At 33.0% G+C, this 20,473-nt stretch overlaps 1 protein-coding gene across 28 annotated transcripts in view; it reads right to left on the bottom strand.

Annotated features, from left to right (window-relative positions):
• Nucleotides 1-20,473, bottom strand: part of RIMS2 (regulating synaptic membrane exocytosis 2) — a 587,005-nt gene that overhangs the window by 142,842 nt on the left and 423,690 nt on the right. For 13 of the 28 annotated variants that reach the window (XM_065903241.1, XM_065903240.1, XM_065903265.1 and 10 more), the window contains one exon: nt 6,838-6,938. The exons of the other annotated variants lie outside the window; for them this stretch is intronic. In XM_065903241.1, coding sequence (XP_065759313.1) covers nt 6,838-6,938 — 101 coding nt within the window. The remainder of the gene's footprint in view (nt 1-6,837; nt 6,939-20,473) is intronic. 28 annotated transcript variants of the gene reach the window in all.

Genomic DNA, 20,473 nt, shown 5'->3' with positions numbered 1-20,473 from the left:
AAGTTAACTAACCTGATAAGAATGAGAGAACCCAAATCACTTTTTATACTTTTTAGATTATCATTAATTTTTAGAGTTTTCCTTCCTTCTCACTCCCATATTTTTTAGGATAACTTTAAAGATATACTAATCTATATCTAGTATATTGTTAATGGCAACAAATATAGACATGGTAAGAGCAAGGTATCTGTTGAAAATGATTTCTGTTTTTCTCTTTCTTCCCCATCACCATCATCATCATCATCCCACCATCATCATACTATAGCTAACATTTCCTTTTTCCTTATGGCTTCCCTTGTGGCTCAGCTGGTAAAGAATCCACCTATAATGCAGGAGACTTGGGTTCGACCCCTGGGTTGGAAAGATCCCCTGGAGAAGGGAAAGGCTTAAGAGTTATACATACAGATTTAATCTTGAAAACAATCCTTTGAGGTAGGTGTTATTATTAGCACCCTGTGCTAATTTTACTAAAGAGCATGAAGCTAACTTATTGCAAGGTTATGCAGAAATGAGCACAACAATAGAGAAAACTGACAAAAGTAGAATAGACATTTAGAGAAATGGTATGTTATAGTGAAGAAATCCAGGCCTAGCCACTGGCATTCTCCATGATATCTTCATCAGTAATGATAAGATTTCTTGGCCTAGCTTGGGATGGAAATTTTAAGTAGGTGATCTTAATTCTGACTTTTAAAAAAATTAAACCATTTTGCTGGACATCTGGCTAGACTAAGCCTAGCAGTTTTATGTTTTTTTTTTTTTTTTATGTGAATCCTACTCCGTTTATAAAATGGTTGTACAGCTTAGTCTAAGAAAGGATACTTCATTACTTCATGTAAGACACCTTAACCTATTCCGTGAGGAGCTCACAGAGTAGAGATAGGGTTACTAAAATCACTCCTAATTATAATTCTCTTGCTCTATGTATCAGATGATTCCATCTAATGCTGGTACAATGGTGTCTGTTTCAAGCAAATATCAGGTTCTCTGGGTAGCTTAAGAATCAGTGATGCAGCAGCTCTTCTTACAGTGGGCACCCTGCCCAGATCAATTATACTATTGTTAAGCAGTGTTGTGTGCTACCAGAAACTCAACTTTTCTGTTTATCCAAAAAGAAAATTTCCCTATCATTTTGTTTTAATCACTGCTATAAAATTATACCATTCATTTCTTTACCTTCAATAAATATATGTATATTCATATATCATCTTAGGGGTTTGTACAAGACTACCTAATCTACATTTTAAAATTTACTTTTTATAAATTTGGTTTTTCAGTTTTCAGATCCATTTATGTCACTGCTGTTACAGAATATTTCTTTTAAAATACCTATAGCCATATTTTACCCATTAATCAACTTTCCAAGAACCAGCCAGGCTCATACAAAGTCAACCTTGATAACATCATTTCTGAATTTCAGTAATTTAGTATGTAATTTCTTATCATATGTTATGTTCTGTGCTCTTTTTATCAATATATCCTTTGAAGATTCATAAATTATTTCTCCTTAAATTTGATTTTTTGTGGCGATCTCTGCTGCTTTAATCTATTTGAGAATAAAGGGAACATTCAATGATATGAGTTACACTAAAATCCTTTTCATTAGTTCAATTATTTCTTTACCACTTCCTTTTGACATTATCATATTCACTTCTGGTGTCTATGAAACATTTGTTGTTGTTATAAAATAATAATAACAAATATCTTTACCATTTATTAAGCAGTTTACTAAAAGCTAAACCATATATATATATATGTTATCTTATTTCCTCCTAATCATCAACATATAAAATAGTTAAGAAATAGATCTCAAAGCCTATTTAATAAAGAAACTGAGAAGAGGTTAAGCTACCCAAAGTCACCCAGGTGGAGTTTGCTTAACTCCAGGCTGGGTTCTCATCTTGTACTCTGACCTCATTTTGATATTAGAGTATTGAAGTGCTCCTGACCCACAAACAACAAACATACAAGAAGCACATACATGCCGCTCCTTACCAGCTCCTACCTATCTCCCCTCTTCTGGAGCCCCAACTGTTTGTGTGTGGAAAGTGAAATCAGAACATTTAAGGCTGGCCTTGAACGAGTATTTTCAGTGTGGAGAAGAGAATAAGCTCTAAAAAGGGCACAGCTTAGCTAACAATGGCGATTTATTTGCCAAAAATATTTTGCCTTGAACTGTCTGAATTTTTTATATTGATACTGCCTACAACTTCATCTTGTGAGGTTTATTTGTATTTATAGAGCTTTTCTTTTTTTTAAAGACACTATCTCTGTGCTATGTAATTCATATTGTAATGTAAATTACTTTAGTGGGATTGCTTTCTTCCTAATATGCCTCTTTGAAACCAGTGAAAGTGAAAGGGTTAGTCACTCAGTTGTGTCCCACTCTTTGTGACCCCATGGACTGTAGCCCACCAGGCTCCTCTGTCCATGGAATTCTCCAGGCAAGAATACTGGAATGGATAGCCATTCCCTTCTGCAGGGGATCTTTCCGACCCAGGGATTGAACCCAGGTCTCCCACACTGCAGGCAGACTCTACCGACTGAGACACCAGGGAAGACCTGAAATCAGTGAAAGGATCTTTAAAAGACAAGAAGCCTGGGAGAAGAGGTGTCAAGTGCTCCACTAGGTACCTACAAAGAAGGATAGAAACTCTCTTCCTTTCTTTTGCTCCATTGTACCCTGACTCCAGAACACTAAATGGATTAGTATGAACTCCTGGTTCATATCTGAAAAATTATGGGAAATTTATTGACTATATCACTTAATTTTAGAGAGATAAACATGAAAACAAAATTTTAGGTGCTAAAATAGGGATAAGATATTTTTGTGATAATTTCATGGGAACATAAGCACCAAAAGAGAGCATTTTTTTTCTACAGGAAAATAAACTTTGATTTCCAAATAAACACAGTATCAATAAACTATAGTTTCCCTGTTGAAATCTTATGGACTACCTTTTAAAAAAAATCCTCTGAGTTCATTTAGAAACACTAAATAGGGCTAACTTAAAAAGCAAACATCATATACTTAAATAAATATTATCAAATTCTCCATATCAATTATCAGATATACATATGTATAAACTGTTTATCAATTATTGTTAATTATTGTAATTATACTACTCATGGAAAGGTAGTTGGCTTATGCTGAAGTATAACTCACATTGTTAAATCTAAGAAATCACATTCTACTGAACAAATGGGGAGCAGAGAATATTGGTTTTAAGTTGATCCTTAAATTTCTTTGAGAGTAGAATAGGTGAATCACATTTAAGCTGGGATAAAGAGAATGTAATAGGCATGAAACGGTGCACAGGCTGGCTACATAGTTAAATTCTGTTTTGAGTGGGAAAGTCCTGAGAATTCATCCACTGATAGAATAGGAATCATGTGTGCACCTGGATTTGATTAAATAATTAATTAATTAATTAGCTCTTATTAAATATAGGATGTCTACTTATAAATTTCCTAATATATTTAAAATATACTTAGAAAGACACTAATTTTAAAGGCACTGTTCTTCGGGTACTTTCAAACTGAATTAATAAGGAGATATTTTATAAATTAGTAATACTTGTTTACAACTATCAGTGCAGAACACTTGAGAAATTCAGGAAGGCAATGCCATTTAAAACATGAAATATACACTTTTTAAAAAAACTTCATTAACAATTATATCCCAGCAAAACTTCTTCATAGTTTCACTACAATTTCAGGAATATAGCTCAGAGGTACAGCACATGCTCCATGGCTTTTGAACTTAATCTCAGTTATCTCAAAATTGACAACGAGATTAGCTACAAATAACATTTTCCATGATTTAATGTGAATTGGTGTAAATTACTTAATCTTTTTATCTATGGCTTAGTTCCCTTCCTTATTAAATAATGTTTTCAAGAATGAGTTAATATATTGAAAAGAATACTGGAGCGGATAGCCTATCCTTTCTCCAGGGGATCCTCACAACCTAGGAATCGAACTACTATCTCCTGCATTGCAGGTGGACTCTTTACCAGCTGAGCTATCAGGGAATCCCAACATACTGAAGCACATAGGTCAATAGCAAATATTTAGTTGGTACTCGTTAATCAAACAAGGAAGAAAAGAATGGTAATATAGGGTAAATATCCCTAGTTAAAAAGAGAGGGATGCTGTTGAAAATTTTAATCTAAAGAATTGTTAGTATGGAAGTGAATAATAACTAAGTCTATACATGCACTTGACTGAAAAAGAATCCTCCACAATTTTCTCTTTCATCCATGAAGGAGGTGGTCCAAAGTAGGGATGACAGGCAGACAGATGATCCAGCAAAGACAGTTCCACACCTGGAAACTCAGAGTGGAACAAAATTGGATTCTTTGGATTCTTTGGATTCTTTTAAGATCTTAATGATTTGATTGCCTTCTTGGTTAGGCTGAGTGCGTAACTCCAGCAACTGAAGACAGATTTCTAAGTATTTGACATTCAATACGTAGGATTTGTTAAAAACTAGGAGAGGGCTTGTAAAGATCAGATCACTTATTCTCAAAGGAAGTCTCCATTTTTAAGTGACATCATTCATCATTGTCTTCTGAATAAAACCCTAAAATAGGAAGTCAACTCATTCAGTTACCTAGAAGTAAATTCTATGAGCAGCCTGTCTTAGAGCAGTTGTGCTCAAACTATAGTTTACATCAAAATCACTTGGGAGGTTTGTTAAAACACAAGAACTCCTAGGGTTTTGTTTAAGTAGTTCTAGAGAGGGCCAGATAACTGCATCTCCAAAAATTCTGAAGTGACGTTGATGCTACTTGTCTGAAACTACAGTTTGAAAACCACTGCCTTAGCAAATGCATAGGAAATTATGTTGCTTAGCATAATTAGTCCTTTGCCAAGACTTAAATCTTCTCTAACCTAAAATAATTGGTGTCAAACTGATAAAACTTTGAGGTCTCAAGAATTAATTTATGGACTGGAATGTAATCAAAACTTGTTTTTCTAAAAATAAATTTTGAGCCACACTTATAGTATTCCTTTGGTTCATTCTCTTGTAATAAATTTGTCAGGTATCCATAACAAGAATCATTGGCATTGCTTCTCAGGAACTTATCTTTATTGTATGAACAATGTAAATCATATGAGTGATCCAGTTTCTCTTTCTGCCTTTGAGGTTTGTGAGGAAGCTCACAGTCAGAATATAAGCCCCACATGTAGCAGGCATATAGGATCTCATACTATGCATTTTGCCCTTCACAAGCTTTACTTCTGGTATTACCTTGTTGTGTCTTGACTTCATTTTCCCTTGATACTCATTTCTTCATTGACAATAGTATTATATGTATTTTAAAAATCACCTACATTCCTTCCTGAAGTACAGTGGGATATAAACAAACAAATGAAACAATGTGTTATGCTATGTTTATGAAAGCTTTAATATCCTATTTTATCAGGACTTAATGCTTTGATTTTTGGATTATACAAAATGAATAAATGAGAAATTAGGCATAGCAGATGCCACAAAAGATTATGCCTATTTAGCCCTAGACAGATGTATTTTTAAAAGTACCTGGAAAGGCATAGAAATCAGTTCTAATAACAAGCTCAAAAGGTTAGAGATGTATCTGAAATGTTGTATCATTACAAATCTATTTTCTATGAAATTCACCGAACCTATTTGAAGTTATTCATATTTTCATTTTAGAGGAAAATTTCTAGAAGTTTAGGGCCTGCAAAGCATAGGCAAGGCTATTTTTTGTTGGTCTTAAATTTAGCTTTCTCTAGACTTTAGGCCCGTGCCATTCCCAGGACAACAGAACGCTGTGATGAACAATCCTGTATTCACCACATCGGTCAATGTTCATGTGATTTGGAAAAGAGACCGCTGGTTTGGAACATGATGCTGATGAAAGAATATCTGCCTCTTCTAGGTCATATAACAGAGAAACTAAAAACGTATGCTGCCTACGATATACACATATCCAGCATAGTCAGTTATGCTTTACTTAATAAATCTTATTTTTACTGAAGAATGAGGTATAATTGAAAGAAACTGAAGTTTCAGAAGGCAAGGATAAAATAGACCCAAGTATAGAAAAATCCAAACAGCTTTTCTCTAGTACACAGATAAAAGACCACAGATATTAGATGACTGTAATTATGAGAGTACATAATAACTAAATGTTAGGAATAAGCTTTGCTGTTTTCATCTTTTTGTTAAATCTTAAATAGGTACATTAGAGCAATGTCTTTTCATGACTTTGGGAATGAAAAATATGATAAACCTAAAAATGTTTTGAAAATATAAAGGCAATGAAGAGAACAATAAAAAGAATATTTTTTTCCTATCTTGGAAGACTTCATACCTCAATTTATTACCAAAAAGTGGTTCAAAAAGATTCTCACTAAAAAATTTGTTGAATTCCTTATAACTCATGAGTATGTATTTTGTTTCAAAAACTTACTAAAAATCAGATCTAATTAAAATACTATAAACAAAAAACTCTATATAGGAAAACCATTAGATGAAAATAGAAGTTCTTCCTATACATTTTAAAGGGTGTTAGGGCCTTTGTAGGTTTTATAAAATGAAAACTTCTAAAAGATTTGTTCTTCAGATCATTTAAGAGTTCCATTTCCTTAACCTCTTATATTATACAATGATTTTTTTCAAAAATTAAGGCAAATCTCTACCTAAAAGTTGGTATACAAGCACATTATAAATTTGAGCATTTAATAATATCATGGGGCCATTGCATTATATGTTCGTTTCTGACTAATCTACCTTCAGCAGTTTGAGAATCTGACGGTTTCATATGATTGATTATTTCACAACTTTTAAAAAGAAAAATGTCTTGCCTTTGCATGGTAATCTTGTTCCAGTCTGGGATCTGATCCGGCTACCTGTTTGTATTTGTTAATTTTCATTTGGCGATTTCTCTCCTCTATATCCATAGCACCTATCGAGTAGAAAAAAACCCATAAAATTAATGTTCGGTTCTTATTTCTGAGCCCTGCTTACAGGACGTACAAAAAAAATGCTAGGCTGACATACTACTTTCACTCAAGGTAGTACAAATTAAACATCATATTATTTTTAAGATTTATTTAAGTATGCAATTTGGTAAATAAAAGCATGATTATTAAATATGTAAAATAATTAAATCTGAATAAGGTGTAAAAAATTTTAAACAGAAGAGAACATATCTTCATTAGATAAATAATACTTTCTTGTAAATGTCCAGGAGAATATATTTGACAGCACATAAACATGACAACAGTAATATTATAAGAATTCTGGTCTGTAATTAAAGCATCAAGATTGAAATTATTTACTGGAAAGAAGTTGTAAGTATAATAGTTTCAAACATGATCGTACAATTGCATTTTAAGTTATCAAAAAATCAGCCCATGTATCAAAGCAGGTTGTTTCAGCATCCATGTGAATGTAGCTATCAAGATCTTTTGAACATGGATTTTCTAAAACTAGGATCAAGAAAGAGGCACTTGGAGTAATACTCTTGAAAACAAACCATGCCGGTAAAGGCACAAAGTATTACTGAAATCATTTCAGGGGAAAAAAGAAAGTGAGGAGAAAAATTGAGATGGTAAGCTTATTACAAGATGAGACTAATGCTGTCTGTAAAGGTGCTTCCTCAAAACACATTAACTATAGATATCAAGAGGGTTTTAAAAAACTTTGGTTAGAATAAGAACTAAATTCAGTGAACAAATCTTAGTAAACATGAAAAAGCAAACATGAGAAATGAAAAAACATTTCTCATTAATATGCATAATCGAAAAACAAAATCTCAATTTGCATGCTACAAATCTACAAACTGGGAAAAATAATCATAGCCTAGTAGGTTCAAGTGGTTTTCTCCAAAAAAAAGTTGCCATGTAAATTCACAAACACTAAGTCTAGGTAAGATTGTGAACATACACACACATGTACTCCTTGCTTAAGATCATAACTTTAAAACTGTGGTAAAGGCATATGGACCACAGGTGTGACTATTCAAAAATAGGCATTTTAATACTCATCCTGGGAAAAACCTCACCATATATTTGATAATTGCAAGCAAAATTTTTAAGTAAAAATTGATAACTAAACTAACATACCAAGGGAAGAAAATGTTTCAAAAAGGATTAAGAAAATCTTGACTAAAAGAATGTACAGAGTTCAGATTACATGACCTCTAAGTAAAAGTGCAAATTTAAATCATCTAATCAGTTTGAGTCAAATTTTAATAATGATCTGAGTTATTCTGTGCCAAATTATAAAATGGGGAATAGAAATATATTTATATAAATTGAATGATACACAAAATCAAGTGAGTGCTTCCATGATATGTGTTAAATATGGTCAGGTATAAATGTCTATTATTTATTAAAATACAATATTGGAGTTGTTTGTACCTCAAGAGATATTCTCAGATAAATATGTTTATTTCTCCAAGGTCAAGGGAATGAAAAAGCTTCAAAAAGTTGTGTGCTAAAAAAATACTAGCTAAGTAAGTATTTGGGAAGGTTCTTTGAAGTTTTTTGACATTATAGTGGCAAAATAGTATTTTAAATATAAATAGCAACAATAGACAAGGCTTAAACACATTTTATGCACATATATAAAAATATATATACACACATACATATATACACATACACATATACATATATGCATTTTCTAATATCGAGACTATTTTCTGGACATCAACCTCCTATGGCACTACATTAAATTCTTCCTGATTACTGGATAATTATGGGATATATACTGACACGTGTTGGGAAGCTTTTTCTGTAAAGAGCTCAAGAGTAAACATCTTAGACTTTTGCAGACCATGAGGTCTCTGCTGCACCTCTGCCATTGTAATATGAATGCAGATTTAGACAACATATATTTTATGTACACAAAATGTATGTGTGTATTCCAATAAAACTTTATTTACAAAATAGGCAATGGGCTGAATTTGGTCCATGGCCACAGCTTGCTGAACCCTGCATTGAAGCATTTTGGTAATTTTGCAATGAAGAACTTTTTTCCTTAGTAATGGTTTGAAGATTTTGTAGAATCAGGTTTATGGAACATCATATACATTTAACACACCACTGAGGGAAGCTAAGAAGGATATTATTCTGTTTTTGCTAAAAGAAAGCAAAGATGCAAATAGAGAGAGTAATACAAACATTTAAATATATCAACTAAATTCCCATCTCAAACAAATCTTTCCAAATTCAATCATCATCTGTATAGTCCTTAAATTGGAAAAATTCATTAGATTCTTTTTCCTTTTATTCTTTTTTTTTTTTTTTGGCTAGGCTCTGGTATTTATTCATTTACATAATTTATTTTTACTTTGTTAGAGTCTTAACCAATGAAATCTCAAGGGACCATTTTAGTGAATATACAGTAAACAAACTTGGGTAAATATACTTTTAACTTAAAATTCTCCCAGGAACCTAATCTGTAAGAAAAACAGTGCCTCTCTCCAATAGTATTTGAAGTCTTCCTCTTCTTTTCTATATTTTTTATCAAGCTATTTTCTTAAAGAAAACACTCCACAGATAATAATATCCTTAGAGAAGAAAGTATCCTGAATACAGAGAACTACTATAAGGGATTCTTCATCAGCAAGATAATTTTTTGTTGTTGTTCATATTAGCTATGGAAAATAATCCAGAAATCATATTTTCAATACCAGTATTTCTTTCAATCAAACTCGGTAATTTTTATTTTTCCCATAAATGAAAAACCATATGGAGGAATCTATGCAAGTAGAGGAATTCTCAGCTGGTGCCAGTGGTAAAGAATCCATTTGCCAATGCAGGGGACATAAGAGACACTGGTTTGATCTCTGGGTTGGGAAGATCCCTGGAGAGGGCACGGCAACCCACTCCAGTATTCTTGGCTGGAGAATCCCACATACAGAGCAACCTGGCAGGCTAGAGTCCATGGGACTGTGAAGAGTCAGACATGACTGAAGCGACTTAGCACACATGCAAGTAGAAGAGTTGCGTGCTATCTGGTTAGGGAATAGAACATGTAATTTCTCAACTGTAACTCTAACGTTGGACTGGACTCTCCAAAGAAAAGTAAATTAAAGTGATAAGGCAGATTTTTCTCCAATTCCTTTCTCTCCCTCTAATCTACCCTAAAATTTGCATATACAAGGTCCTGAATATTCTGCAATAATGACTAATCATTTGGTTGCAGATAGCTCACTTCCGCATCTATTATCAAGTAGTATCTTGCTGAAATAGTCTCAAAAATACATTTGGGGAAAGGCTGGTTCATAAGTTTAGAAGATAAATTTATCTAGTAATCATTGAGTCATATTCTTATATGTGATGACACTATGCTTATTTACAGAAGACATCTTAGTGGTTTCATATGATTTTGTAATTTGAGTACACTAAAAAACTTAGTCATTATAATGTTCAATATCAAATCAAATATCAATATATTTTCAAATTATAACAAAAGTAGATTAAAAGGTTAATAAGACTATCAGTCTTCCTGGACAAATCCAATTCAACAAAAGTTTGCATATGTTTCTATTTATTAAAAGTTATTAAAGATATTACACTATAATATTCAAAATGTCTCAAATTCTTGGTATAAATTATTAAGTACACTAAGAAAATACTTCTTGTTTCAATGCCTTAATAATATAATCCATCTAAGAAGTGTACTTATTCTTAAACCAATAAATAATTGTTGTGGTTACTTTTAACTTAAAAAGACTGTATTTGCCCAAAAAGTTAAAAAGTCATATTTATAATACTGGTATGGCAATTAAGTTTAAAAAGTTAAAGTTATAGGTGGATTTAGTAATCATAGATGTATTGAATATGACCAGATTAACCGGCAGCAAGACAGTGGTTGCTTATGTTTCTACATTTACAGTACCTCTTCAGTGATTTCTGTAGTGCAGTGCCAACAATAGTTTTAAGTTTGCTTTTCTAAGTGTGCGCGTGCATGCACACACACACACACACAAAAAAAAAAAACAGCTGTTGGTGTCCCAAAGCAGCCTCACACATCATACTTCTTTGAAGTAAGGACACTTTGAAGTCTGGCAATAATGCAATTCATAATTAAGCTAAGTAGTGGTCAGAAAATTGCAGGACTGCTGACTCAGGCACCCATCATGTATTCTTAAATAAAATACTTAAATCTGGGGATCTTAAGAGGGAAAACTCTTTAAGTCCAACAGCAAAGCTCAAAGAAAGAAAAACCCAGAAAATAAATTCGAGAACCTGTGATTACAGCATCATGGAAGTCTGGGCTGTGCTGTGCTAAGTCAGTTCAGTGATGTCTGACTCTTTGTGACCCATGGACTGTATGTAGCCTGCCAGGCTCCTCTGCCCATGGGATTATCCCAGCAAGAATACTGGAGTGGGTTGCCATGTCCTCCTCCAGGGGATCTTCTCACCCAGGGATTGAACGTGAATCTCTTATGTATCCTGCACTGGCAGGCAGGTTCTTTTTTTTTTTTTTTTAATTTTCAATTCATATTTTATTATGAGGCATTAAAATCTGGTGAGGAATAAATGAAATCAACAAGGAAGAAGGGAAGCAAAAAATGAAATACAAACAGAAACAAATAAGGGCAGGCAGGTTCTTCACCACTAGCTCCACCTGGAAAACCCCATGGAGGTCAAAGACCATTTAAATACCAACAGTGTGGAAGAGGAACAACAAAACAAAAGTAGGTTACAGACAACAATGATGACAGCGATAGAAATAACATATTTCGAATGAACAAAGTTAAAAAGGCCAAATTCATGGACTCTCTAAATGCTGCAATTACCATTTAGACATGTACCAAATTAAGAGCAATAAAAAAAGATATAATCAGTGCGTGCAGCTGTTTTCTCACTCTGAGATAACAATGACACAAGAAAAAGCACAGCTATTTGCGTATTTATTTTCTAGATTCAGTAGGTAGACTATAAAAACAACTTACTGATGTTTTTCAAAAGTCAGAGGAGTAAGAATAGAAATTGTTAAAATGACTCATGAGATAAATAATAATATGTAATATTTTGTCATGTTATTTTTTCCAAAGGAAGTGTAATTCAAAAAGAAAGTATTCTCTTTGATTTTATTGAATATTTTAAGTACTTTTTCAATAATCTAGTAACAGAAAAAATACTTTTCAGATTGATAGTAATAAACTAGCTGTTGACAGAAAATTCATGGTCATTTATATGAGTGTTTTCCAAAGTACCTGATGTATAAATATTAAAAGCAAGCTCCTTAAATTCTTGAACCTGAAATTTCACGTCCCAGGATCTTTCTTAAAGAAATAAATCAATGTACAAAGATATACATACATATTCATTGCACTATAGTTTGATAATTTTAAAGACTGGGGAAAAGAAATTCCAAATGTTCAAAATAGGGGAATAATTAGATGCATTTATGGCATGTCTACAGAATATTATACATTCACAAAAAATTATGTGAATAGTGTTTACACGCATTCACCTATATAAATTATATAAAAGATATTATAAAATATTGAATTATGGATATTGTACTATAGTAATTTTAAAAAACATATACTCATAAAAATATAAATGCACATAACTGATATAAAAGACAAAGAGATGAAGTGAAAAAGATTTAAGATTTACACATCAGAGTAGTTATCATTGGTTACCAGAAGTTAGTATAAGTGCTTTTGGCTTATTTGTGTTAATATATAGTTTATAAAGTGTCCACAATGATCATACAATATACAGAAAAAAAAATTATTAAAAAACACACAAAATATAATGTTAATGTGAACAAAGACAAATTATCCAGTTTGAAAATATTTTGTCATGGTTTGATAAAGTGTTTTGGAAATAAATATTAAATAATTTTAAAAATGCAAATGTGCAATCATTAATTATTTACCTTAGGGATATACTCTCTTGTTAAATATGTGGGTGTACTGATTAAAAGTGGTACAAAATAAGAAATACTTCCAAATGTAATAAAATGCACATCTTTCCAATTTTTATGTATATTAATACAAAAGGCGATTTGGCATGTTCCTAAATTTTCCATCTTATTTTCAAGTGTAGGACCTAAGAAACTGTGCAACAAAAACTTAAGTTCACTTTAAAATAATTTCTTTATAATCACTTGTCTATAAAGAATTTTATCATATTTTTAGATTAAAATATTTATACTAGAGCCTCATAAAAAGTACACTTTTATTAGCCAAATTATTTATTAAAATAAATGTAATGCAGAGAATTAAGAAATATTGGAACAAATTAAACTGAGAAAAGATTTGGAAATAAATGCTGTGAAAAAATTATAAATTATGTACCAAATTATTTTGTACTAGTACTGGGGCAAATGGAAGCATTTTATTTTGAAGTGTAAACAAACGTAATCTTAACTATACAAAGACACATGAGTTTTGAGAAATAGCTATTTCCAAGTCAATCAATTTTGAGGATTTCTCTACTGTTTTCCCTAGGAAATAACACATTTGCAATGAAAGAAAGTATGATTTGGTTTTGCTTATATTGCATTTACTTATAAAATTATCTTGACTCCTAGAAATGAAGGAAAACTGAACTTCATAAGTGCCTAAAAGTAACATAGGGAATGAAATGAAACCTAAGAGTCCTAGAAACTTATATAACTGTTGTTTTACTGTGAGGTTCATAGTTATGGGCTATAGTCTCTTGAATTATGTTCTCAACTTTAAAGATCTGTGTTAGATATTTAGGCTATCTGTTACTCTGTGTATCTGTATGCTGTATTGTGTATCTGTATCTGTATGTGTATCTGTATGCTGTTTCTCTATTAACTCTCTACCATATTCATTAAATGATACTTCAGAGGAGATGCTATAGACAAATTTCAAAGACTACTTTCACTGTAGTCAAAAGAAACTGATATTCAAACTACTTTAGGACATATGTGATAAGATGTGGTCTAGTGATCTCAAGAAATACAGTATGTCTATTTTCAACATCTAAATTCAGTGAACAGACTTACTGAGATTTTATTATTCAGAGGACTTAGATTTTAGCACCATTTTATGTTTCAACGTGTAAAATCAGGATGTACTTGGAATCATTGTAGATCAGGGTTTTGACCATGGAGAGGTCAGTGGAAGTAATCATCACAGTGTTGATAAGGCTTGGAACTACCCAGATTTTGAGTAACGAGTGTGTTTGTATTATATGGGATTGAAGAAATTCTTAAAAACAGCACTAGTTTAAAAGGTAAGAGCCAAGACTAGGGTTCAAGTCTTAATTTCTCAAGTGCCTGTAAGTGTCAGCACTTCATTTCACCTTTCAGGGCATAAATTTCACCATCTGTAAAATAAATTAATTTTGGATCAGATAGTCTTGATGTTCCTTTCAGTTATATAACTCTCTGGTTGGTTAATTCTGAAGCCAAATAATGTTTAAGTGTTTGTTCTTTTATATTGTAATACCTATTTCATCAATGTAGAAAATGTAAAGTGTTTTAGAAATTCTTGCTCTCTTTGCCCTGACACTGCATTCATTAAAATTTCCTTTACTGAATATGTGTGTGTGTGTGTGTGTGTGTGTGTGTGTGTGTGTGTGTGTGTGTGTGTGTGTGTGTGTGTGTGTAGTAGCAGCAGGGAGAGGAATGAGATGAAGGAATAAAGGAGGGAAGGAGAAAGGTAAAAAAGGGGGAGGGAGGCAGGCTGGGAAAGAGAGACAGAGAGAATTGAAAAGCTCATTAAACCAAAAATTTTGTACAGAAAAAAAAAAAGATCACAAGGGCAATCTAATCTAGAAGCATCTTTCAGACTAGCTAAAATGTAACATTTTCTACAGTGTACATTGACATGTTTAGGGGGAAATGTTAGCAATCTAATAACTTAATTACTTTAAACTTGTTAGCCAATTCCTTTATCTTTGAAAACACAAGATATATTTTAGAAGATAAACTAAAATTTAAGTCCCTCAAAGAAGGAAGGCAATGATTGTCATTAAAACTGCTTTTAACAAAAAGTATAATAACCACTGATAAAAGATAAAAACATGAGTCAGATTCATCAGGCTAATAAGGTATACCTTATACATGTTAAGCACTTTGGAATGTTCTGACTTTTCCTTATAGCTAAAATCTACATTATAGATGAGATAATCCACAGGGTGGTAAAGTCATAACAGTAACATGAGTATGTCTTGTCTCCACCTTACTGTGTTTTGGTATGACATGATTATCACAGATTACACTGTGTCTGACATCTGGAGCCTAATTAACATATCCTTAAAATAAACTTCAACTACATCCATTCACATATATCGAAGAATAGCACCAAAGGTTTGAAAGGAGTATAATAACAAAATTTAAATGCATCTTTACATTTGTTTGTTTAGAAACAAATAGAAATTTAAATATACTTTGAAATACTGAGTGTGTTAATTTAAAAATCATAAAAATATCCATCATATAAAAACTGGGATAAGATCTATGCTGGAAAAGAGATCTATATAACTTTTCTTATGTATATTAGTTTGGAAATTAATAGTACCTAAATCTATATGCCCTTGATTGAAATATTTAGATATGTAGATTTTAAATAGTACCCATGCTTGGACATCAAGATGTATTTCTTTCTCCAAAGATGCTGGTAATGATTATTATTGGTCAATGGTGCAAGAATGACTATACAGAGTAATGTCACACAATATTCAAAGAAATTTATCTTGAATGCCTTCATGAATAGGGACATTTTACGAAATATTCCTGTTTAGTACTGAGAAGAAAGAGAATTAAAGTTAGATGAGATCACTCTCAGAGAAAGAATGAAGAGGCACCAGTAGAGATTAACCTCTGTTAGAGATTAAACTGAGTTTCATTCAAACTTCCAAATTACACATGGGAATACAGTTGCACAGAGGATCCTAAATAAAACTGCAAACTGGCTTTAGTTGGTCTCCACTGACATTAGATTTCCCTTCCTGAACTCTCTTCCTGTTCTCTTCTTCCTAGACCTCTAGCCTGTTCTTTCATGTTCTCTGTACAGTATCGCCCACCCCACCTCCCTTCATTCTCTACCTTGTCACCAATAAAGCCCCCATTTCCTGAGGCTAAGGACATGGACTCTGGCACCAAATCTGAATGTTTCAGCTTAAATTCCACATTCAAATGATTAAGAGTAAGTTATTTAATAGATTTGTACCTGAATTTTTCAGTTTATATACTAGAAATAAAAATAGTACCTACAAAGCATTGGGAAACTCAGTTATGGATTAAAATAACTTATACCACAGTGACTGATCACTGAGTCCTAGTTTTGCAACTATGCCAAGTCCAAACCCTCCCAATCCCCATGTCTGAGCTAGTTCTTATACGGGGTCTCCCAAGAGTAAACTCTGCAATATGTGGAATTAACTTCCTAGTCATCAGTCATTCATCACCATGAGACCCACTGTATCTAGTATAAAAACACTGGATTTTTACATGATGTGAGCATCTGTGCTTGTACCAGTGAGCATTATATATTTGAGCTGTCAAGTTAGACTACCCAAATATAGAGTCTCTTACTGTCTCCAATACTGAGTTAAGTGCAACATTATTTGGTTACTGCTTGTTTCCTCTTATTTCATGATGACTTTACTCAAAGAAAAACTTCATTGAATACTGTAGCTAAGGTAAGCCTGATATTGTCAAACTTAGGTCTCAAAAGTTCCCTCAAAGGTCATATTTGCCAAACCCAGCGATCATTCCTCATCACCATTCTACTGGGCTCATGAGGCACTTGGTGTTACTACACTATACCACTCTATTCTTGATATTCTCTCCATCAATTTGGCTCCACATTTTTCTGATACTCCTCTTGTTCACTCTTTCTCAGATGACTTTGTTAGCTCATCTTTTTCAGCCCATCATTGACATATATGCATTTCCTAAAGTGTTACTGTAATTTTCTTTTTTAGTCATACTTGAGTGATTTTGTCTAAGTCCATAATTTCAACCATCACTTCAGTTATGAGTATTCCTCCCTTTAGTTCCTACCTTCCCTGTAACCCTAAGGCTCACATTTTTGGTGTTTTCTAAATACTCCTAAAATCCCCTTCAGCACCTAAAACACACTTTGTCCATAACAAGTTAAAGTTACTTCTCATGTCTGCTCTTCCTTTAGTTATCAATAAATGTCTAAAATATCCAGACTCTATTTGCTAACCGCCTTGTTTGTTCTTCATCTTTCTTGGTTAACGGATTACTGCATTAGATACAAAGTGTTGGTCCTTTCTCTGTTTTCCAGCTCATCCACTGTAGTCATCTCTTCTCTCTGAAGTCATAGGTCAACCTTGTCCATTAACATGCCCTGCTTTGGGAGGGAACGTGGCTCTTAATTGCTTGAGATGTGTTAGATAAAGTAAAATTTTCTATAGCATATATTTGGTAGTATTTGAGTAATATATTAATATTCATTTTAATTTTTTATATTTTCAATAATTTTAAAAGTCAGATGTATGGAGGCATAAGTTACAAAAATTAATATTCACATTATGTAGGTACAAAAGTATATGACATCTGACACATGTATACAGTCACGCAGCCTCGCCACCATCAAGCTGCAGAGTGTTTGTTACCCTAAAAAGTTCCCTGGTGCTGCTGGATAATCAGTCCTCCCCCTGCCAGCCCAGAGAACCACTGATCAGATTTCAGACTAAGCTTATAACTTTAGACTAAGCTTATAATTTTTCTCCAATAGTTTTTAGACTAAAATTTTATCTGATCAAGGCACAGAAAATGAAATATAACAATGCTTTTAAAAATACACAGTTAAAATTGTGTGTTCTAGAACTTGATACTAATGTTCTGGCACAATTAAGTTCTTAACAATGATAGTAATACTCTGTACGTGCTAGGAATTGTGCTAACAGCTTTACATGTGTTGTAATCATGTACAGCAAGGAGACTGAACCAGTCAATTCTAAATGAAATCAACCCTGAATATTCACTAGAAGGACTGATGGTGAAGCTGAAGCTCCAATACTTTGGCCACCTGATGTGAACAGCCGACTCACTGGAGAAGACCCTGATGCTGGGAAAGACTGAAGGCAGGAGGAGAAGAGGGTGACAAGAGGGTGAGATGGTTGGATGGCATCACCGACTCAATGGGCATGAGTTTGAGCGAGCTCAGGGAGATGGTGAAGGGCAGGGAAGCCTGGCGTGCTGCAGTTCACAGTGTCACAAAGAGTCAGTCACGACTTAGCAACTGAACAACAATCAGCACAGCAGTTTGTGGTAGGGCTTTTTTTTAATTAGAAAATTTGTAAGGTGACTGATACTGGTCTGTTTTCTAAAACTCATAATCTGAAATATTTAGCCATGAAATGACTCTCTCTCTTTCAACACACCACTCTCAGCTCTTGTTTAATTCTTTCCTCTTTTCCCAATGTTCTCCCTTTAAACACGTCTCCTTTTTCTTTTCTAGCTACATCTCCTCTTGGCTAATTTCCTTTTTTGGCAATGCTTCTTCAGGCTGTTTCCCTGTGAGTCAACCTTAGACTGTGATATGGTAATTTTTAATCTGCAATCTTCTTTTTAGAGATTCCTTCTGGTTCTCTTTCCTATACTCGGAATTGGCCTATCAACCACCTTTACATTCAGCATGACCTTATAACCTGTGACTAGGTTCTTCCTGTCAGTTGTGTCACATAATTGATTAATCCAGTTGTTGTTGCTGTTCAGTTGTTAAGTCATGTCTGACTCTTTGAGATCCCATGGACTGCAGCACACCAGGCTTCCCTGTCCATCACCAACTCCCAGAGTGTGCTCAGATTCAAGTCCAGTGAGTTGGTGATGCTATCTAACCATCTCCAATATTTCTATTTATTGTCATTTTGCTGTCCATTGAACTTTGGCTTTCCCATTATCAGTTCCTTCCTCATCCCTCCCCTCATTTCCCATACCCCAGCCCTCAACCTTTCAAGCAGACTGATAAAAGAAACTATTATCTGTCAGGTAGCATTCTCCTCTCCAGTTAAACTATAACCTAATTTACACTCCTTTGGAAATTATCTCTTAATATATTCATGCTAACTTATTCTCTTTTATATGAAACCTATTTACTGCTCATACCAATCCATTTATATTACAATATTTTTATAGATATTAAACATACAACAATATTGTAAAGTAATTAGCCTCCAACTAATAAAAGTAAATAAAAAATAAAATAAAATAAACATACAACTTTAAATAAGCAAAAAGGAAGTTATCCGAATATATGTCTTTCTTCTGAATCTATTTCTGCCAGGTCAAAATCTATGAAAATTTTAAGGCTCTTGGTTTATACTGAAAAAAACTGCTTTTTAGGAAGATTTATATTAAACTATGCTACCACTCTTTTACCACACTCTCTCTAGTGGTTATGAAAGAAATAAAGTATTTTTATATATTTATTGATCAATGCATTTCCTGCTTAGTAAAATTTATGTATATGTCTTTTGCCCATTTTTCTATTAGAGTTTTTTGGAATATACAATTTATATCACAATTGATACTATTTGTTTCAAAGTGATTCAGATGTTAAGGCTGTTAATACTGAGTTGCTGCAAATATGTTTCACAATTTGTTGTCTGCCTTTTAATTTGTTTATGCTGATTTTCATATTTTGAAGCTAATACCTGACACATTTTAGTCAGATCTCTCTTTTTAAATTTTTTCATTGCTTTTATACTTAGGAAGGCATTCTCCCAGAAAGAAACTCTTTTATGCTTTCATCAAAGATAATTAACTCCTTAATCACATGCAGTTCATTTTGCTCAATAGGAAGTATAAGCAAGCAGCCCAAAGTCACATCTCTAGTGAGTGACAGACTTGGGTTAGAATTCAGACCTATATGGGTTCAACGTTCTTGCTGTTTCAATCCAACTCTCTTGCCTCAGAAATGATAAAGTTCATTTCTGGTGTAGCAGTCCTGACGTGCAAGTTCGTATGACAACAAGCTCCTAAACTGGTAGCCACAAACGAGAATAAGACATTTGCAATGAATATAACAAAAAGAATTAATGCTATCATTCTATCATATCATAGAAAGAATGTCTACACATCAAAATGCATGGGCTTCAATACAATTGATCTAAAATAAAAATTGCTTTTTAATATGTTATATAATAATAAAATAACGGTTTCACTTATATAGTGCTTACTATCTAACAGTTTTTAGGTGCTTTACATAGTATATATTAACTAACTTCATCATTATGAAAGCACTTAGACATAGTAGTGTTATTATCTCCATTTTATAGGTGAGGTATCTGATAGCAACTTTCTCAGGATCACATATCAAATAAGTGGTGAAACTGATCAGGCAGTTTAGTACCACAGTGTTTGCTCTAATACTACTTCTCAGACTATTTCTTACAGGAACACTATTTCCTCCATTATCAATATTTTTATGAAAGAGAATTAAAGTGAGCAACTGGTCTAGGAAAAATTGAATATCATAGTATCAACAGTGCATGAAAACTATTTTGAAAATTT

Source organism: Muntiacus reevesi, chromosome 12, assembly GCF_963930625.1.
Source record: "Muntiacus reevesi chromosome 12, mMunRee1.1, whole genome shotgun sequence".
NCBI classification, from domain to species: domain Eukaryota; kingdom Metazoa; phylum Chordata; class Mammalia; order Artiodactyla; family Cervidae; genus Muntiacus; species Muntiacus reevesi.
Note: the sequence above shows the minus strand (reverse complement) of the source record. Positions and strands in the feature narration are given on the sequence as shown.